Below are 22,154 nucleotides of genomic sequence, written 5' to 3'. Positions count from 1 at the left end.
ACTTGCTCAAAATGACAAAATTGGTCACAAATTTGATAAAGTGATGAAACAAAAAAACAAAAAGCCAAAAATAATCACTCAAAACTGTGTCCAGCTTTATTGAAGATCAGTCAGATAAAGATAGTGGAGAGATAACAGACTCAAAGCAAGAACAAAAACAAGATGATTAAATATTTGTGCAAATTAAGTTTTCAAAATGGACGGAAAAGTGTCCAGAATGACCTGAAACAAGACAAAGACAAGGATGGAGCACTCACCAGAACCATGACGGTTGTTTATAACTTATTAAATCAAATTTTTACACCAAATATTCCAGAACTCCAGCTTAGATTGATTCTCCAAACACCAACTTCTCTGGTTAAAATCAGCCAGGAAATCCTATAAACATGAAGATGAGTTCTTTCATGTGCAGGAGAAGCTGCAGGTTTCTGAACAAAACATGGTCAGAAATGAAAGAAAACTTGTAAAAAAAAAAAAAAAACAAACCTCAGTTTGTCCAAAATTACAGAATGAGTTTAAATTTACTGAAAAAAGGATCCAAAATGACAGAAATGTGTCGAAAATGACTGAAATATGGGTTGAACTGACTAAATAATGTCCAAAAATCACTCAAAATTGTGTATTACTTTGAGATCTGCTGGAAATTATTGAAAATCTGTTCAAAACAAACCGACTAAAAATTTGTCCAACATGAGCAGAAAAACACGAACCTGTGGCACCTCGGCTCTGATCTGGACACTCAGTCGTCTCTGAAGTCTGAAACTATTGTCATTTGTTGGTATTTATTGGTGTTTTTTGGTATTTATTGACATTTTTTGGTATTTATTTGGTATTTTTTGACGTTTCTTTTTCATCTGTGTGCTTCAGAGTCCCCATGTCCTTGGTATAAGAAGGTGCTCCTACACTCTGCGGGTGAAGTGCTGAGAGTCTCTGAACTCCAAGTAGAGGCTGAAGAGGAGGTGCAGGGCCTGGATGCGGCTGCCGTGGACGGGGACGTCCAGCAGGCTGCAGACCAGGTCTACGTACTGCGGCAGGCTGCAGCGGAGGCGGGCCGGAGGCAGCTGCAGGCGACCCAGCAGCTCCTCCAGCTCGGCCGGCCACTCCTGCATCAGGCTGTCGATGTCGGGCATCGGCCGGCCGTACTGGACGCTGGCCGGGGGCTTGGAGCGGTGCAGGGCGCTGATGCTGTCCACCCAGCTGTCCACGGCCCGGGGGTTGGACTGAGGACTGGCCACGCTGGTCACCTTCTTCAGCTGCAGGGAACAACCATGGAGGTGGCGGTATCATTAGTCTGACTCAAGCATGGAGGTGGCGGTATCATTAGTCTGACTCAAGCATGGAGGTGGCGGTATCATTACACTATCAATTAGGTGTGTGTGGTTCAGGTGTGTGTGTGGTCCAGGTGTGTATAATCCAGGTGTGTATAATACAGGTGTGTGTGGTTCAGGTGTGTGTGTGGTCCAGGTGTGTATAATCCAGGTGTGTATAATACAGGTGTGTGTAGTCCAGGTGTGTATAATCCAGGTGTGTGTGTGGTCCAGGTGTGTACAATCCAGGTGTGTATAATACAGGTGTGTGTGTGGTCCAGGTGTGTATAATCCAGGTGTGTATAATACAGGTGTGTGTAGTCCAGGTGTGTATAATCCAGGTGTGTGTGTGGTCCAGGTGTGTATAATCCAGGTGTGTATAATACAGGTGTGTGTGGTTCAGGTGTGTGTGTGGTCCAGTTGTGTATAATCCAGGTGTGTATAATACAGGTGTGTGTAGTCCAGGTGTGTATAATCCAGGTGTGTGTGTGGTCCAGGTGTGTACAATCCAGATGTGTATAATACAGGTGTGTGTGGTTCAGGTGTGTGTGTGGTCCAGGTGTGTATAATCCAGGTGTGTATAATACAGGTGTGTGTAGTCCAGGTGTGTATAATCCAGGTGTGTGTGTGGTCCAGGTGTGTACAATCCAGGTGTGTATAATACAGGTGTGTGTGGTTCAGGTGTGTGTGTGGTCCAGGTGTGTATAATCCAGGTGTGTATAATACAGGTGTGTGTAGTCCAGGTGTGTATAATCCAGGTGTGTGTGTGGTCCAGGTGTGTACAATCCAGGTGTGTATAATACAGGTGTGTGTGGTTCAGGTGTGTGTGTGGTCCAGGTGTGTGTAGTCCAGGTGTGTATAATCCAGGTGTGTATAATCCAGGTGTGTATAATCCAGGTGTACCTCTGTGGCTCCATGCTGCTTGGTCTCCTCTGACAGCCACAGTGACAGCACTGTGGGGTCCGACTGCTTCACACTGGGCTCATCCAGAACCAGCAGGCCCAGACTGTCGGCTTTACCATCCGGCCTCGGCACCTGAAAGTCAAATGCAGTGATGTCACAGTGATGTCACAGTCATGAAGGTGTCTGAGTGGAGTGGTCAGGTGAGTGTGCACCTTCAGGAAGGCGTCGATGTCTCCCACAGCAGGGATGAAGTCTGGGATGAACGGCTTCAGACTGTGTTCCAGCTCCATAGACTGAGGAGTGTACCTGACAGGAGACAGAACCCGGTTACTAGAACCCATATAGAACCAGCCTGGTTACTAGAACCCATATAGAACCAGCCTGGTTAATAGAACCCATATAGAACCAGCCTGGTTAATAGAACCCATATAGAACTAACCTGGTTAATAGAACCCATATAGAACCAGCCTGGTTAATAGAACCCATATAGAACTAACCTGGTTAATAGAACCCATATAGAACCAGCCTGGTTAACAGAACCCATATAGAACCAGCCTGGTTAACAGAACCCATATAGAACCAGCCTGGTTAATAGAACCCATATAGAACTAACCTGGTTAATAGAATCCATATAGAACTAACCTGGTTAATAGAACCCATATAGAACCAGCCTGGTTAATAGAACCCATATAGAACTAACCTGGTTAGTAGAACCCATATAGAACCAGCCTGGTTAACAGAACCCATATAGAACCAGCCTGGTTAATAGAACCCATATAGAACCAGCCTGGTTAATAGAACCCATATAGAACTAACCTGGTTAATAGAACCCATATAGAACCAGGCTGGTTAATAGAACCCATATAGAACCAGCCTGGTTAATAGAACCCATATAGAACTAACCTGGTTAATAGAACCCATATAGAACTAACCTGGTTAATAGAATCCATATAGAACCAGGCTGGTTAATAGAACCCATATAGAACCAGCCTGGTTAATAGAATCCATATAGAACCAGCCTGGTTAATAGAACCCATATAGAACCAGCCTGGTTAATAGAACCCATATAGAACCAGCCTGGTTAATAGAATCCATATAGAACCAGCCTGGTTAATAGAACCCATATAGAACTAACCTGGTTAATAGAACCCATATAGAACTAACCTCTTTAGTAGAACCCATATAGAACCAGCCTGGTTAACAGAACCCATATAGAACCAGCCTGGTTAATAGAACCCATATAGAACCAGCCTGGTTAATAGAACCCATATAGAACCAGCCTGGTTAATAGAATCCATATAGAACCAGCCTGGTTAATAGAACCCATATAGAACTAACCTGGTTAAAAGAACCCATATAGAACTAACCTGGTTAATAGAACCCATATAGAACCAGCCTGGTTAATAGAACCCATATAGAACTAACCTGGTTAATAGAATCCATATAGAACCAGCCTGGTTAATAGAACCCATATAGAACTAACCTGGTTAACAGAACCATCAGAACTAACTGTTTATTTGTCTCATCTCGTTTCTCATTTTGTGGCTCATTTTTATTCTTTTAGGTCTTGTTGTGATTTTGTGTCATTTTTGTTGTCGTTTTGTCTCGTTTTTGTAGTTTTGTGTCTCATTTTTGCTATTTTGTGTCTTGTTTGTGTTGTTTTGTGTCTTGTTTGTGTCGGTTTCTGTCACTTTGTGTGTTGTTTTGCATGGGTTTGTAGCGTTTCATGTTTTTATTTCTGTCAGATAAGGTACCAGCGTCCTCTAACTCGTGACTCCACCAGAGGACGAGCTTCTCACCGTGTGATGTACTGGAACAGCTCTTTGATTTCGGTGCTGACGGGCAGGTTGGCGTAGTCGGCCGGGTCGTACGCTCCCTCTGGAGCCTCCGTCTGCTCATCGTCATCGTCGGTATCGTCCTCGTCGGAGTCCTCTTCCTCTTCCTCCTCCTCTTCCTCCTCCTCGTTGGGACTGACCCCCGTCGGCTCTTTGGCTCTCGGAGGCTTGTGGTCCTCGTCGCTGCTGCTGTTGGCCGACATCAGGCCTCGAACCCGCCGGTTCCTCCTGGACTCTGACTGGACAAACAGACATCACAGAATAAAACCAGCTGTCAGCAAATAAACCACCTACATCCACAATCAATCTCTCCATTTAAATTCTCTCACTGCAGCTTCTTCAGAGTGAATACTTTCTGGTTTCTGTCCTCCTCTGTGACAGCTAACTGGACATCTTTGGACCAAACACTGACATCTGTCACCATTTCCAGGTGTTTGATCGAACAAACAGCGAGTTGATTCATCCAGATAATAATCTACAGTAAAAATAATGCAGTTCCTCTGAAAGTTCCTCTCTTCTAAAACCTGGATATTAACAAACAAAAATGGCAAAAACCTGAATATTAACCAATAAAAGTCTCAAAAACCTGGATATTAATGAACAAAAATGTCAACAAAAAAACCCCTGTAAATTAACCGACAAAAGTGTCTAAAAACTGGATATGAACCAACAAAAGTCTCAAAAACCTGAATATTAATGAACAACTGTGTCAAAAACCTGTATTTTAATGAACAAAAATGTAAAAAAAAAAAAAAAGTGTCAATTAACAAACAAAAGTGGCAAAAACCTGGATATTAATGAACAAAAATGTAAAAAAAAAAAAAACTGGATATTAACCAACAAAAGTTTTAAAAACCTGGATATTACCAAAAAAACTGTCAAAAACCTGGACATTCATGAACGAAAGTCTGAAAAACGTGGATTATTAACCAACAAATCTGACCACCAATTCCAGGCATTTAATCGAACAAACAGCGAGTTGATTAATCCAGAAAATAATCCACAGTAAAAATAATAACATTCCTCTGCAAGTTCCTCTATTCCTTAGACATAAAATGACAGAATTTTGTCCACCATGAAAAAAAAATCATCCAGAATGACTGTAAAAAGATCAGTTAAAAGCATTAAACTAAAATCTTAATTTGACATTTATGTCAGATAAAAGCAGTAAAAAGTAAAATGATCAGTTGATTATTGGTCACTGCCAATATTCTGATTATTGATAAACAGCTCCAGTCATTTTAAAAGCAAGAACAGAGAATAAAACAGCAGAGAATGTAGTTTTTAGAGATATTTGACCATAAACTGACATCTGAGGGGTATTAACATCAAATTAATTCATCCAGCAGTTACAGTGAAATGAGTGATAGTAGAAATAAAAGCTCATAATGGGATTACTGTTATAATAATCGATGATAAACCGTTAAAACCCGGTGTTCCAGTTTGACTGGTGATCAGGTTAACTGGCGATAGTTTCCGTCTCCAGATGTTTCGTCCGCAGATTCGTCACGATCAGACCTGGATTTACGTGAAATAAAGATACCAGATAAAGAAGACCTCGCCGAAAAACGTCGGCATCACTACTTAATAAAGTCTATATCCATGTAAATATCACCTACATACAGTAAAAAGAAACGTGCGGGCCGAAATAAAAAACACGTATTTTTCAAGTACGGTGAGAGGATTCGAAACCACGTAATCCAGCGATAAAATTACGAGACCACCGTTTTATTCATTGTGCTACCGATCAGCTCTGCAAGCTTTCTGCTTCATCCATATAGATCACTGTCATCCTGTCAGGTGTTTAACACCTGGTGATTGTTCAGGAAACACGTCCATGTCAACTGGGGATAATCACAACTTAACACAGGCTGCCTGGTTAAGAACGAGTCACAAAACTATTTATTGTCTCACCAAGAAAACCCACAACATAGAAGCACGTCCACTGCTGTGTTGTGTGTTAGTTTGTGTGTTCAGTGGAACAGATCCAGAGCAGAACTTCAACACACAACACAGCAGTGGACGTGCTTCTATGTTGTGGGTTTTCTTGGTGAGACAATAAATAGTTTTGTGACTCGTTCTTAACCAGGAAGCCTGTGTTAAGTTGTGATTATCCCCAGCTGACATGGACGTGATTCCTGAACAATCACCAGGTGTTAAACACCTGACAGGATGACAGTGATCTATATGGATGAAGCAGAATGCTTGCAGAGCTGATCGGTAGCACAATGAGTAAAACGGTGATCTCGTAATTTTATCGCTGGATTACATGGGTTCGAATCCTCTCACCGTACTTGAAAAATACGTGTTTTTTATTTCGGCCCGCACGTTTCTTTTTACTGTCTGTAGATGATATTTACATGGATATAGACTTTATTAAGTAGTGATGCCGACGTTTTTCGGCGAGGTCTTCTTTATCTGGTATCTTTATTTCACGTAAATCCAGGTCTGATCGTGACGAATCTGCGGACGAAACATCTGGAGACGGAAACTATCGCCAGTTAACCTGATCACCAGTTAAACTGGAACACCGGTTCGGTAACGGTACAGGGCCTGAGAGCAGCGGAGTTACCTGCCGCTGGCCGCGGGGAGTCAGGCTGTAGACGCTGGCCACCTCCTCTCCGTCGCCCACCTCCAGGCTCTCGTCGTACGGCTGGTTCTTCAGCAGGCGGCCGGCCCTCTCCCGGTCATCCCGATCCATAGGCGGACCACAGCGGCTAGCACCAAGCCCACCGCGTCTCTGGACGTTCAAGCCGAGCTTCGGAGCAGTTTAACGGTTTCTCTCTGACCGGAACGGACCGGACAGCTCAGTTATTCGGTTAATGTTCCTTTCAAACCAACTTCTGGGCACTTTTAACTGTTTTCTGCCCGTTAAATTAAAGTTTTCTCCGCTTTGAGGAAACCAAACCGCCAGCTGGCTAACAGTAGCACCTAGCAGCTAACAGTAGCACCTAGCAGTTTACAATAAGAATCTAGGTGCTGACATTAGCGCCTAGCTCTTAGCATTAGCAACTAGCTGCTAACAGTAGCAACCAGCAGCTAACACCACAGCACACCAACTAACATTAGAACCTAGCTGTTAGCGTAGCAACTACCTGTTAGCATTAGCAACCAGTCGCTAACAGTAGCACCCAGCAACTAACAACAAGCCGACAGCGGGGCGTTTGGAACCGGGCACCTCGACCCAGACCGCAGACAGACGGTGTCTCAGACGTTAAACGACCGTTTGTTGTTTTTTTAAACGCTTTAACTCGCGGTCCGAGTTCCGTTTATTAGCATCTGTCTGCGTCCAAACGGTGTTCAACGGAGGAGCTGGCGGTGCACCGTATCCTGGCAACGGGCTGCGGCGCGCAGGGCATCAGGGGGAGTGTAGTCAGATTACCCAGAACCAGCAATGTTACTCAAACTTGTACGAAATAATGTCAATTTGTCCAAAATGTAGTAATAAAAAAATGTAAAAAACGAAATAAATTCGTCTAAAATGAATTATGTTTGCCCAAAATAAAATGCATTGTTCAAAAATGGCTTAAAATTGTCCAAAATGAAAAAAACTCTTAAACAAATACCATAAATCCATCCAAAATATCAAAGAAAATGACCCAGGATGACATAAATGTATTCTAAAGGAATTATACTTGGATAAAATTACACACATTTGGACAAATATGGTCTAAAATTTGTCCAGAACAACAAAAACTGTCAGAAATGTCTCACAAATTGTCTAAAATGATACAAATTTGTCAGAAAAGTCTTTTAAAATGATCCCAAATGAATTATATTTGTACAAAATAGCATATATTTGGCCAAAATGTCATACATTTGTCAAAAATGACTTAAAGGGTCCAAAATGATGAAAATGTCCTAAACATCAAAGAAAATGTCTTCAAATTCTTTCACAAAGGTTTTGCAAATGATCCAAAATTGCATAATTTTTAATGTATGAATGCAGCTGAAATCAACCATCTCGTTGTATCGTTAGCGTGTCAGGAGGTTAGCGGCTAGCTAGCACCATCTTCACACTGGCTAAGACCGTTAGCTAACATTCTCTCATTTTACTTTGTGTCTTGTTTTTGTTGTTTTGTGCCTCATTTTTGCCATTTTGTGTCTCATTTTTGTCATTTTATGTATTTTTTGTGAGCTAAATATATCTTCATTTTAGAAATGCACTCTCTTTTTGTTAATCTCCACTTTTGTAAAGTTCACAAGATCAGAAGTTAAAGGAAAAATGCTGCAGCTTTGATTAAAGAAAAAACAAAACTTTACTGACAAAAAGAACATACAAACGAGTCAAAGGTTGTTTCAGAAATGATGCTCGGTGGTGACGGCAGCCATGACGTCATCGTACTGTTCATTCAACTCTTCGTCTTCCTGTCCACGTGAAGACATCGCCATGGAAACGGGCAGGTTTCTCCTTCGGATGGGCTCGGATTCTGTAAATAAATATGAGATGTGCCGTTATCTGGAGACACAAAACAACCACAAAAAGACACAAAACAAGTAACGAGACGTAAAACAACTATAGAAAGACAAAACAATTGTAAAGAGACAAAACAATTACATAAAGATGCAAAACAACTACAAAAAGACACAAACAACTATAAAGAGACACAAAATGGCTACAAAGAGACAAAAAACAACAAAAGATAGATGCAAAATGACCCAAAAATATAAAAATCAACTATAAAGAGACACTAAAGAACCACAAAAAGACACTAAACAACTAAAATAGATGCAAAACAACCAAAAAAGATGCAAAACAACTACAAAAAGACACAAGCAACAATAAAGAAACACAAAAACGACTACATAAAGACACAAAACAACTAGAAAAAGACACAAACAACTACAAAGAGACACAAAAAGACACAAAACAATGATAAATGTTAGTTATTCTTAGGATTTGGATGCATGAACTGTCTGTCCGGTTGGACCAAAACGTCTTGTTCGGTTAGATTTGTCAGAAAAAAGTCCCACAACATCTTCGACGTTGTTCGGAGTACGAAGGCATCTGTGTTATTGGTTGACGTCAGGTTCGGGGTTAGGGTTTTCTCTGAGTGATGAAACAGAAGGTTTGCAGTTTGCTAAACCTGCTATCAGTCCAATGAGACCAGGAGAAGGAGAGTCAGAACTGTGGTCATTAAAGGACAAGGTTTAGATGTGGACTTTAAGAACACTCATGGAAGTGTTTCAGACTGGGTTCTGGATTGCTGGTTCTGGACTGGTGTTGGACCCATTTTAGACTGGTTCTTAAACTGGTTTTGGCCTTGGTTTAAGTCTGGTTTTTAGAATGATTGGAACTTTTCCCAGGACTGAAATCATTTTCTAACAGCCTCAGATCCTCCAGACTTCTCAGAAAACTTATGCTGACGACGCTCTGGAACAACTGGCCTGAGAAAGGGCTTTTTAGTGACTTGCTTTTCTGTGATGTTGTCTGTCTGGATTTATTTTATTAGTTTGTTTTATTATTTACTATATTTATGATTATTACTATTACTTGTAGTCTTGTCTGTGTGGTTTTACACTCCGTTTTCTTTTATTCCTCTGAATCGGATGACTTTTTTTGGTGCTTTTATTTGTCTATCTGATGTTGTTTTGATTTATTCTGTGCATTGTTTTTAACTACATTTGACTCAATTTCTACACTTTGGCTTGTCTATTTCAAACAGGAGGACTATTTCTCCTGTTTGACATATTGGATATTATTGGCTATTAGCCAACAAATGTGTCAAAAATCTGGATATTAATGAACACAAGTCTAAAAAATCTGCATATCAATTAACAAAAGTGTGAAAAACCTGGATATTAACGAACAAAGGTGTGAAAAACTCCTGGACAGGTCTGGAGAAACCTTCTGGAGTCACTCTAGATTCCTTCACCTCTGTCCCTGAGAGCTCTCTGACCTTCTGATGAACCAACCACCTTTCACCTCTGACCACCTGTATGTAGCGTTCTCTAAACGTTGTGGGTCGGTTAGCCCGTTGGTTCCCTACCTGTGGGCTGCTGTCGGTATAAAGACGCCATGAGGACGGTGGAGATGACGTATGGACAGCCCACCACCAGGCAGCGGATCACTGTCACAACGCTCAGGACCTCCTGTGGACCTCCTTCATCTGAACCTGGAAGAAGCAAACACCTGCTCAGGTAACCATCACAAACCAAAGACCCAGTCACTGCCTCCATGTTGGACTTTCTAGGTTCCTTCTAGCAGACGATCCAAGTCCTCGGCTAACATGTTTATTATCGAGATGATCGGCCAGTGGCAGGTCTGGAACCTACAGCATCATGATAAAAGTATTTGCCCCCTACAGAAATCTTCTATTTCTGCATATTTCCTGAACCTACTAACTGGTTTGACAGCAGCAGGTAAATGTTTGTTCCAGCTGTGATCATCTTCTACATTCATGGAAGAACATTGGTCCACTCTTCTCTGTAGAACAGTTTTAATTCAGACACATGAGAAGGTTTTAGATCATCAGCTGATCTTTGAAGGTCTTCAACCAGCATCTTCAAGTCCAGACTTTGACTCGTCTGCTCCAGAACCTTCATTCAGTTCTTGATGATCCACTTGTTGGCATTCTGTGGGTCCATTAGTGTTGAGCTTCAGGTCTTGAATTGATGGTGGAAGTTCTCCAGGAGGTTCTTCTGATAGAGTAGAATTCATGACCAGTCGTCCAGGTCCTCCAACCATCTCACTACCACCGTGTTCCACTGCTGGTATCATGTTCTTTAGTTTTACTCCAGATGGAACGGACCCATGTCTTCCAGAAAGTTCCACCTTTGACTCATCAGTCCACAGGATGTTCTCCTAAAGTCTTGGAGGAACCTTTATGATGTTTTAGGTCAGTAGAGGTTTGATCTTTAGCTCTTGTACTATCTGATCTGAGATGTTGCTTGTCAGAATACAATGTGTTCTTCTGCTGAAGGAAGTCATTGCTGTGATTAGATTGGGAGTCATTATGTCCAGGTAATGATAATTAATCTCAGGGGCTCTAATGGCTCTTTGGGCACCTTAATGATAAGGGGTTGATCTGTAGGGTCTTGTTCCATGACCAGATGTCTTCTAATTAGGAAATATATGTTGTGACATCATACCTGTCCAAAGCATATAAAAGTGACCTCTGGTTATTGTTCGGGGAGGTTCATATTGGCTCTGATTCCTCCCAGGCAGTCTCTCTGTCTGATCGATGCTGTTCTTCCTTATAATGAAACTTATTATTAAGCAAGTCAGTGTCAATGGACGTTTTCTTCAACATCTGCACATCCTCTATGTCTAAGAGAAACCACGACACTCTCCATGGATCCATTTTCTCCAAAATGTTCCTTATTGTGGAACCATGTAGACGGACCTTAACTGAGGACAGTGAGGTCTGCAGATCTTTAGATGTTCCTCTGGGTTCTTCTGTGACCTCCTGGATTAGATGCTGATGTTCTTGGAGAAATTTTGGTAGGCTGGCCACTCCTGAAGGTTCTCCACTGTTCCATGTTTCTCCATGTGTGGATAACATCTCTCACTGAGGTTCTCTGGAGTCCCAGAACCTCAGCAGTGGCTTTAGAACCCTCCAGACTGATGAACGTCCATGACTTTGTTCTTCATCTGTTCTTGAATCTCTGTAGAACGTGGCATCATGTTCTGCTTTCTGAGATCCTTTAGCTGCTTCACAATGAAGACAGGTTCTATCTAGTGATGTTTAGGTTCCAACAGCCTGGCAGGAACCATGTGAAGGTCTGGATGGAGAACCTGAACCCAACTGACCAATGAATGTGGTCCTTTGGTAGACTGGTAGCTCAGGGGGCGATTACTTTTTAACCGAGAACAAGATGGTCTGGACAGAACTTAACCTTCAATGAATAAAACCATCATTTAATAACTGTATTTTGTGTTTTCTTGGGTTATCTTTGTCTGATATTAAAACGGTTTGATGATGTGGAACATTTATGTGACAAATATGCAGAAACAGAAGATTTCTTTAGGGGTGCAAATACTTTTTCAGGACACTATACATCCAGTGAGTCAGACTACTTTAAATATAAAATAACCACAACATGACCCAAAGAAAGCTAGATTAAACAGTTACAAGATTACACATTTTCCTCCACTTTCTAGTTTGTTTAAATTTTCTGAGCTGTTTCTGGACATGCTGCTGGTTGCTCTGTTAGGTGACATATTCCATCTGATGGACGACATGAGATCCACCAGATCCACACCTGGTGGGACGGCTTCTGGTTCTGTTCAGCTCACCTCTGACAAACAGCCAGCTGGACAGAGACTCTCCATGACCGCTGATCTCACACCTGTAGATTCCTTCGTCTGACTTGGAAACATGGAAGATCGTCATGGAACCAGAATAGTTGATCCCGATGAGGACCTCGTCTTTATAGAAATCAGATGGGAGGCTGGTGGAAGACCGTGAATGACAGCTCAGTGTCACATTGTCTCCCTTCATCACAGGGAGGACAGGAATCACAAGGATCACTTCTTTATCTGGATATTAAAGTGGCACAGTGTCAAGAACCTGGATATCACTGCACAAAATATCAAAACAGACAGATTAACCTGAATATTACTCAACAAAAGTCTAAAAAACCTGGATATTAACGAACAAAAATGTCCAAAGCCTGGATATTTATGAACAGAAGTCTCAAAAACCTGAATATTCACCAATGAAAGTGAGGACCTGGATGGACAGATTTCTCATGATCCTACCGTGCACCGTGAGGTTGACTGAGTTGCTTCGCCGTTTCGTCAGAGACTCGCACCAGTAGTAGCCGCTGTCGGTCTGCTTGGCGGTCTTGAGGATGCAGCCTGATGCCGTGACCGACCCCCATGGACGTCCACAGCTGGAGATGGTGCTGACTAATTCCGTGGACCTGTGAACCGTCCATCCGTGGAAGCTGCTGTTTGGGCCACAATTCAAATCCAAATACTGATACTCAAACATCTGAGACGACTGTGGAGACACCGTGAGGGACGCCGAGCCAGACCCATCTGGGGACAGACAGACTTTCACTCAGTGGGCTAGAAGGTGCTCATGTCCTCCAACCACTGATTCAGACAGGGAAGACATCAAAAAAGGAAAGAAAGCAGAGTCCATTTCAGAGCCCCTGCAGCAGCTTATGAGAAATACGTCCTGATATTTCCACAAAAGTGTCAACAACTTGAATATGAATGCACCAAGGGGTTTAACACTTGATGTTAATACAAAAATATCAAAATCCTGAATATTAATGGACAAAAGTGTCAAAAATCTGAATATTAATGGACAAAAGTGTCATAAACCTGAATATTAATGGACAAAAGTGTCAAAAACCTGAATATTAATGGACAAAAGTGTCATAAACCTGAATATTAACAGACAAAAATCTCAAAAACCTGAATATTAACGGACAAACATGTAAAAAACCTGAATATTAATGGACAAAAGTGTCAAAAACCTGAATATTAACAGACAAAAATCTCAAAAACTTGAATATTAATGGACAAAAGTGTCAAAAACCTGAATATTAACAGACAAAAATCTCAAAAACTTGAATATTAATGGACAAAAGTGTCAAAAACCTGAATATTAATAGACAAAAATCTCAAAAACTTGAATATTAATGGACAAAAATATCAAAAACCTGGATATTAATGAACAAAAGTCTCAAAAACCTGAATATTAATGGACAAAAATATCAAAAACCTGGATATTAATGAACAAAAGTCTCAAAAACCTGGATATTACCAAACAAAATTGTAAAAATTCTGGATATTAACCAATAAAAGTGTCAAAAACCTGATCGTTAGCAAACACTTATAAAAAAATCTGGATATTAATCAAAAAAAGTCTCAAAAACCTAGATATTAACCAACAAAAGTCTCAAAAACCTGGATATTAACCAACAAAAGTCTCAAAAATTTGAATATTAACCAACAAAAGTCTCAAAAACCTGGATATTAACCAACAAAAGTCTCAAAAATTTGAATATTAACCAGCAAAAGTCTCAAAAACCTGGAAACTGATGTAGAACATAATCAAAAAACTACCAAACACCTGGACATTAATCAGAAAAAGTATCAAAAAACTCGATATCCATGAGCAAAAGTCTCAAAAACCTGAATATTAACCAATAAGTGTCAAAAACCTGGATATTAATGGACAAAAGTCTCAAAAATGTGGAAATTAACCAACAAAAATGTCAGAAAACTGGATATGAACCAACAAAAGTCTCAAAACCTGGATATTAATGAACAAAAGTCTCATAAACCTGGATATTAATGAACAAAAGTCTCATAAACCTGGACATTAATGAACAAAAGTCTCATAAACCTGGATATTAATGAACAAAAGTCTCATAAATCTGGATATTAACAGGTTAAAATGCCATGAACAGTGGAATGACCTTCTACCAGCAGCCAGCTCAGTGGAGACTCTCCATGTCCTTGGATGCTACATTTGTAGGCGCCTTCGTATTCCTTGGAAACATGGTGGATGGTCATGTGACCTGCAGGTCCAGACCCAATCAAGGCTCCGTCTTTATAGAACTGAGCCTCTACACTGGAGGTTCCCTTCGTCCTACAGCCCAGAGTGACGTTTCCTCCCTCCTTCACCGGCAGGGCAGGACTCTGCAGGATCACCGGTTTCTCTGCAAACAACCAGAACATGTCCACCGTTACAGCAGGAAAACCAGTTCTGCATCCTGTCCGTCAGACTGAGACATGCTATTCACTTCTCCTTACTGGAACCGGATCCTTTAAAATGTGACTGTCCAACAACTTTAACTCGACCTGTGAGTCACGAATGTTGCATTGAACATGAAGCTAAATGATTGGTCATCAGAAACTGGAATAAGGAAGTCCGTACGTACGGACGTAGATGGATGAATCTCACCGGTGATGGTGATGTTGACGCCGTCGCTGCTGTCTCCGTTTTTAGATTCACACCAATAAACTCCAGTGTTGGACGCCTTGACTGTGTTCATGTGACAAGTAGAGGACTTCTGGCTGCCCCAGACTCCACCACACTGGGACAAGTCCAACCTGTCAACACATCAATGGACAAGTGTCAAAAACATGGAAATTAACAACAACACTGTCAAAAACATGGATATTAACAGACAAAAGCATCAAAAAACCTGGATATTATTGAACAAAAGCATCAAAAACCTGGATATTACTGAACAAAAGCATCAAAACCCCGGATATTGTTGAACAAAAGCATCAAAAACCTGGATATGAACAACAAACATTGAACAGCCTGGTGCTGCTCTTCAGTTCGTAGCTACACACTGAGAAGGACTAACACCTGAACTGCACTTTTAATGCTAAGACAACACTGGACCGGCTGGACCCCCCAGAAGGGTTTGACTCGTTCCCAGAGAGGATACGCCAGTAAGATCGGACAGGAAGGAGGCCACGGCAGCCGCCAAAGATGCTGGAAAAGAGGCAAAGAGTTGGAATCAGAGCTAGGCTAACTGCAACTCTGCATAAACCAGCAGTTCCAAGCATCTTTCTCTCATCTTCCTGGTTAACAAGATGGACGAGATGAAACTGTGGGACGTTAACAACCAGATAGACAGCTGTATCATGGTGATAACAGAGACATGGCTGCACAGTAACATGCCGGACCTAGCCGTGGAGCTAACAGGACGTACAGTCTTCCAGGTGGACACTGGACACAGTAAGAGGAGAGCAGGAAGTGCATCTATATCAACAACAGTTGGTCCACGGACTCTGCCGTTATTGAGAAACACTGCTGTCCAGACCTGGAGTTTCTAACGTTGAACTGCAGACCTTTTTATTTGCCCTGGGAAGTAACCCAAGTGTTTGTAACTGCTGTGTATATTCACCCATGAGCTAATGCTAACGTAGCTATGAGCAGCTGCATGACAGCATCACCAGGCAACAGAACAAACACCCAGAGAGCTTCTGGAGACTTTAATCACACCAACTTAAAGACTGATCTCCCCAGATTCTACAAGAATGATGACATTCAAACAAGGAAGGGCAGAACATCAGACCAGGTCTACACCAACATCTCTGGAGCCTACAGAGCCCTCCACTCCCCCCACCTCGGACATTCAGACCATCTTCCCCAGTGACTGACTCCGGCTAACACCCCCTCTTCTGCAGGTCTAAGCCCAGTACCAGTCAGAGCAGTTCTGGATCCCTGCAGGACTGTTCTGAAGACACCATATGGAAGCTCTTTGAAGACCCAAACATTGAGCTCCACACCTCCTCTATACTATCAGACATCAGTTTCTGCATGGATAAGGTAACATCAAGGACACAGGTAAAAACATTTCCCCACCAAAACCCCGATTTAACGCCAATAACAGAGCACTAAGAGACAGGGAAGCCTACAGGAGGGCTAGAGCAGACCAGAACAGAGACATCAGTGCTGCTATAACAAGTCCAGAGAGCAGATAGAAGTCAACTTCAGGGAGAACAACCCCTGCTCCCCGTGGAAAGACATACAGAATATTACTGACTACAAACAATGCCACAACACCCCCCCTCCCATCGACACTTCTCTCCCAGACCAGCTTAACACCTTTTTCTCCCGCTTTGAAGAGGACAACAGACAGGTAGAGGACACACAGCTGACATCATCAGAGCATGACCCGCCCCCCACCATCCAACAACATCAGGTAGAACCAGTCCTGCATGGCATCGACCAGGAAAGCACCAGGAGGATGGAGTACCAGGAGGGTGCTGAAATCATGTGCTCATCAGCTTGCTGCAGTTTTCACTAACATCTTTAACCGTTCACTGCAGCAAATCACAGTCCCCACCTGCCTGAAATCTGCCACCATAATCCCTGTCCTAAATCCTCTGCCATCACAGGGTTGAATGATTACCTGTGGCCCTGACACCCAGGATCATAAATGTATGGAGAGACTGGTGTTACTGCATGTCAAGGCCCACATCACACCTGGCTTCCATCAACATCAGTTCACCTACAGGTCCAGCAGATCCACAGATGATGCCATCTCCATCACCCTCCACACCGCTCTCAGCCACATTGAAAACCCCAACACATATATCAGGATGCTGTTTGTTGACTTCAGCTCTGCATTTACCTCCATCAGCTCCAGCAGACTCATCAACAAACTGCAGACACTACAACCTGGAACCTCCTTCTGTCTGTGATCAAGGACTTCCTGACTAACAGACCTCTCCACATCCTCCACCATCGTCCTCAGGGCTGGTGTTCCTCAGGGCTGGTGTTCCTCAGGGCTGTGTGCTGAGTCCAGTCTTGTACACTTATGATTGTGTCGCTACTCATGGCTCCAACACTTTCATCCAATCTGCAGATGATACGACTATTGTGGGGTTCATCAACATCAGTTATGAGACATCATACAGGGAGGAGGTCCAAGCACTGGTGGCCTGGTGCAGTGACCACCACCTCAACACCTAGAAGACAAAAGAAGTCATTATTGACTTCAGGAAGTCGAGGACTTCACCGCACTAAGGTCTGAGCATCAATGGGGAGGAACTGTAAGGGGTCACCAGCTTTAGGTTTCTTGGCTGGACTGTGAACACCACCCACACCATCAGAAAGGCCCAGCAACGTCTCTTCTTTCTGAGAACACTGAGGAGGAACAAAGTTCTTCCACAGCTCAGTGGATCATCTGCTCCCTACTTCCACGCCTACAGGAGAACTATTCCAGCCATCTCCTCCGACAGGCCACAAAGATCCGAGATGACCCCGCCCACCCAGGACACTCTCTGTCCACCAGCCTTCCCTCTGAGGACTCAGAGTCATGAGAGCCAACAGAATGAGACAGCTTCTTCCCCACGGCTATGAAGAGCTGCTGCATGAACCATGATTCCTCCTAGAAGCACAAACACCCACCTAGCTGCTACAGGAGATGTTGCCGTATGGAATCTCATGGCACCCTTGAAATGACAATAAAGCTTCTTAATCTTAAAACTGTCATAAGTCTGGATATTAACCATCAAAAGTGTCAAAAACCTGGATATTAATGAACAAAAATGTCATGAATGTGGATGTAAAGCATCACAGATGTGGATATCAGCACAAAGCAGCGTTTCCACTTTAATGTTTCACGATCACATTGACTTAAAAACCTGCCAAAGTTCTCGAAAGAACCTCGAGTCCAACAGATCAGTTCACATGGAAGGTGAGATCTTCAGGTTGATCCATCGGTCACCACATGGAACGAATCCTAAAGCAGACGACCTTCTACAGTCCTGAAGAACACTAAACCAACGGATCATCAAAAGGAACCAGACCCCAGAACCATCAGAAGTCGGGTTCTGTTGAACTCACCCGCTGGTGGTGTATCTCCTAACCGTCCAGTCCCTGGGGCCGAACTGCTCACAGCTCAGAGAGAACTTCTCGTACTCGAAGAACTGGCTCCGGCTGGGTTCCACCACCATGGAGGCTGAGGAACACAAGGGTCAGTAAACTGGGTATTAATGAAGACAAACGTCTCTGAAGACATTAAGACGCTTCCTTCACGTCTCCAACGTCGCCTCAACCATTCGACCAACAACAACATGCTGTTGCCTCTCTGGAGGAGATGTTGGGACTGTTTGGTGAATCTTACCATTGCTGGACGTCCGGCAGCATCTCATCAGCACTGAAACACAATCAGACCACACCAAAGTCTAATTTAAATCCACCACGTGTTGCTTTGACCTGCAGCCTGCTGTTTCTGAGAATTATTAACTGATTACTTACAGAGGAGAAACAGAATCATCATGGACTTCACTGACCGCCTGAAAACATCCTGTTAAAAAACCACGAGGACGAAGGAGGAGTTAGTGCAGCGAGCTGAGCATGTGGAAAACCTGGATGTTAACTCAGAAAAGGGCCAAAAAAACATAAAGTATAACACAAGACTGTCAAAAAACCTGAATATGAACGCACTAAAGTGTCAAAAACCAGTAAAAATCTGAAGTTTGACACATAAAACTGTCCAAAAATTGTGGTATTAACGCATGTAAGTGTCAAAAAACAATAAATTTGAGGACAAAAGTAACAAAAATGTAAAGTTTTACACATAAAACCATCAAAAAATAGGCTAATAACACACAGAAGTATCAAAAACCTGTAAATTAAAGCACAAAACTGTCAAAAACCTCGTTTTACTGAAAATGTGTCAAAACTCAGGAAGTTAAAGCAAAAAAATGTCAGAAACCCATTAATTAAAACACAAAACTGTCAAAAAAAACTTGAATGTGAATGCACTAGTGTCAAAAATATGTAGATTAAAGGACAAAAGTATTAAAAATCTGAAGTTTGACACATAAAACTGTCCAAAAATTGTGGTATTAATGCATGAAAGTGTCAAAAACCTGTAAATTTGAGGAAAAAAGTATTAAAAACCTGAAATTTTAGACATGAAACCATCAAAAATAGGCTATTAACACACAGAAGTATCAAAAACCTGTAAATAAAAACACAAAACTGTCAAAAACCTTAAATTTTACTGAAAAACGAATCTAAACTCAGGAAGTAAAAGCAAAACAATGTCACCACACAGATATGTCAAAAACCCATAAATTACAGCAAACTGGTGAATGACAGCAGAAAAGTGTCAAAAACCAAGGATCTGAATGGACAGAAGAGTCAGTGTCCTGTCAGAGTTTAAGTCTGAGATGAGAAAACTTACAGAGCAGAAGCTGAATCATCTTCAGGAGCTTCACTGACCGACTGCTGGCTGAAAACATCCTGTTTAAACCACGAGGAGGAAGGAGGCGTTAGAGCAGCGAGCTGAGCACAAACAAGACTTCATCTGGCCCAACGCTCAACATTCATCTCTAGAAACACATCTCTGGACGAACACCTGCACAGGGAGAAGTGGGAACAACCAGCTGGAGCTCACTTCCTGTTTGGAAGGTCAGCTTGGTTTTCACCACCTCATGTTGAAAGAACAGACGGAGGAGCTTCAGGAAACCGTTTCAGGCAAAAAAATCTGACTTCATGAGAAGATCTTGGATGGATTCAGTGATTTACCTGGAAATGGAAAAACACAAGTGTTTAAAATTCACATATTAATCAACAAAAGTCTAAAAAACCTGGATATTAATGCACAAAAGTGTCAAAAACTTGGATATGAATGAACAAAAGTCTAAAAAAAAAAAACCTGGATATTAACAAACAAAAGTCGAAAAAACCTGGATATTAATGAACAAAACTGTCAAAAACCTGGATATTAATGAAAAAAACTATCTAAAAAGTGAATCTTAATGCATTAATTAGATTCATGGAAACACACTTCAAGGCAAATACAGCAGACAGGCAGGTAATAAACTAACTTTAACAAAAACTTACAACAAAGTCAGGCGAGGCGGCAAACAGAAGACGGCTGGCGATCCAGGAAAACCCAAAAGTACCCAGAAATCCAAAGGGAGCCCAAAGACGAAGCAGAGGAACAGGAGGAAGAACGAGGTAGGAACAACCAGAACCAAATGGAACAAATCAGACGACCAATCAGTCACAACAGGAAGGAAGTTTAGAGACACGCCCATGGTCAGAGACTTCAAAATAAAACAAGAAGCAATAGAAACCACACATGGAACAAACCCAAAGACGACGACACGAAAGTTTCATTAACCAGGAAATTAATGAATGAAAACTGGATAGTGATGACAAAAGTGTGAAAAATACATACATTAATGTATAAAAGTCTTAACAAACCTGGATATTAACAGAGAAAAGTCTAAAAAACCTGGATATTAATGTAGAAAAGCATCAACAACCTGGATATTAATGTAGAGAAATGTCAACAATTTGGATATTAATGCACAAAAATGATTTAAAAAGTAGATAATTCACAAAAGTATCAACGACCCATAGATTTTCAGGCTTGTTTCTCTGCTGTGGCCTCCAGGAAATAGCCTCAGTGACAGAAAGTTTCCATCACTAGGTATAAAGTTTTGTTATTCCAGAGGCTGTGCGACGCCTCGAACCACTGGGGCAAAGACCAGGATCGGTTTACCACCCTAAGATGGCTGCTTCAACAGAGACAACAGGTTCCGTTCTCAGTAAAACTGTTGAAATGTAGAACTCTGGTGCTGTTAAAACCACCGTTCCTGCCTCTGCTGCACAAACAGCCGGTCTAACCGACAGCACTGTCTGCTCATGTCTTCTCTCTGGCTTCTGTCCAATGCTGCGGTTGCTTGAACAGGTCTGCTGTGGTGTAAAGAACAAAAAAAATAGTGAGATCAGTTCCACAGAAACAGGAAAGACTCGCTACTAGTGCGTCAAAGGCCGATGTCTGCTGGAGATCTCTGTCTGAGGTCACACTTGCATCAGTGGCTTCAAAAGTCTGCAAGTTCACGTAGGAAACTGTCACACAACTGGATATCCATACACAAAGGGGTCAAAAACCTGGAGAACACAATCAGAAAACTGTATACTACTGTACAGAAGTACCAAAAACCTGGATATTTATCAATAAAAGGATCAAACACCTAGATATTAGTGAACAAAAATGTCAAGAACCTGGATATTAATGAACAGAAGTCTCAAAAACCTGGATATTTATGAATAAACATGTCAAAAACCTGGATATTTATGAAGAAAAGTCTCAAAAACCTGGATATTTATGAACCAAAGTACCAAAAACCTGGATATTAATGAACAAACATGTCAAAAACCGGGATATGAATGAACAAAAGTCTCAAAACCCTTGATATTTATGAAAAAAAAGTACCAAAAACCTAGATATTAATGGACAAAAATGTCAAAAACCTGGATATTAATCAACAAAAATGTCAAATACCTGGATATTAATGGACAAAAATGTCAAAAACCTGGATATTAATCAGCAAAAGTGTTAAAAACCTGGATATTAATGAACAAAAATGTCATAAACTTGTCCACCACCAGTCAGTCCTCCTGAACCCTGGAACATCTCCGAGGTTTGTGTCCTCAGACTGATCCTAGACTACATCGACCACCATAGTAAGACTGAAAACAAACAGACCTTCTACGTGGAGGAGGTTCATCATCTGACAGAGTTCTCATGAGAACCTGGACCTAAATCCAAGTAAAACCAGGGAGAAGATGCTGGTCGTCTTGTAGATTTCATGTCATGTTTGTTTACTGTGAGATTGTTCTTTCATTGGTGTGTTCTAAGGTTCTGTTCAGTA

General features: G+C 41.8%; 2 protein-coding genes across 6 annotated transcripts; both read right to left on the bottom strand.

The window, feature by feature from the left end:
* Positions 1 to 73: 73 nt before the first annotated feature.
* On the bottom strand, positions 74 to 7,390 carry LOC111567092 (intraflagellar transport 46 homolog (Chlamydomonas)). Of its 2 annotated transcripts, none has more exons than XM_023267984.3 (5): positions 6,618 to 7,390; positions 4,010 to 4,284; positions 2,423 to 2,516; positions 2,211 to 2,342; positions 74 to 1,253 (listed from the first exon to the last, which is right to left on the bottom strand). In XM_023267984.3, the coding sequence occupies exons 1-5, from the start codon at positions 6,744 to 6,746 to the stop codon at positions 900 to 902; spliced, it is 984 nt and encodes a 327-aa protein (XP_023123752.2). In that variant the 5' UTR covers positions 6,747 to 7,390; the 3' UTR covers positions 74 to 899. The 2 variants fall into 2 exon arrangements, with proteins under 2 accessions (XP_023123752.2, XP_054863393.1); XM_055007418.1 differs by having other exon boundaries at positions 4,010 to 4,280; positions 6,618 to 6,760.
* Positions 7,391 to 7,830: 440 nt separating this feature from the next.
* On the bottom strand, positions 7,831 to 22,020 carry LOC111563422 (putative high affinity immunoglobulin gamma Fc receptor IB). Of its 4 annotated transcripts, XM_055007408.1 has the most exons (11): positions 19,844 to 22,020; positions 19,670 to 19,728; positions 18,736 to 18,784; positions 18,602 to 18,634; positions 18,322 to 18,436; positions 14,914 to 15,062; positions 14,426 to 14,668; positions 12,750 to 13,031; positions 12,285 to 12,527; positions 10,036 to 10,161; positions 7,831 to 8,475 (listed from the first exon to the last, which is right to left on the bottom strand). In XM_055007408.1, the coding sequence occupies exons 3-11, from the start codon at positions 18,755 to 18,757 to the stop codon at positions 8,345 to 8,347; spliced, it is 1,344 nt and encodes a 447-aa protein (XP_054863383.1). In that variant the 5' UTR covers positions 18,758 to 18,784; positions 19,670 to 19,728; positions 19,844 to 22,020; the 3' UTR covers positions 7,831 to 8,344. The 4 variants fall into 4 exon arrangements, with proteins under 4 accessions (XP_054863383.1, XP_054863382.1, XP_054863384.1 ...); XM_055007407.1 differs by having other exon boundaries at positions 19,670 to 22,020; XM_055007409.1 differs by lacking the exons at positions 18,602 to 18,634; positions 18,736 to 18,784; positions 19,670 to 19,728; positions 19,844 to 22,020 and adding an exon at positions 17,105 to 17,441 and having other exon boundaries at positions 18,322 to 18,451.
* Positions 22,021 to 22,154: the final 134 nt, after the last annotated feature.

The sequence above is a fragment of the Amphiprion ocellaris genome, chromosome 23 (genome assembly GCF_022539595.1).
Source record: "Amphiprion ocellaris isolate individual 3 ecotype Okinawa chromosome 23, ASM2253959v1, whole genome shotgun sequence".
Taxonomy (NCBI): Eukaryota; Metazoa; Chordata; class Actinopteri; family Pomacentridae; genus Amphiprion; species Amphiprion ocellaris.
This window is presented reverse-complemented; position numbering and strand designations above follow the sequence as displayed.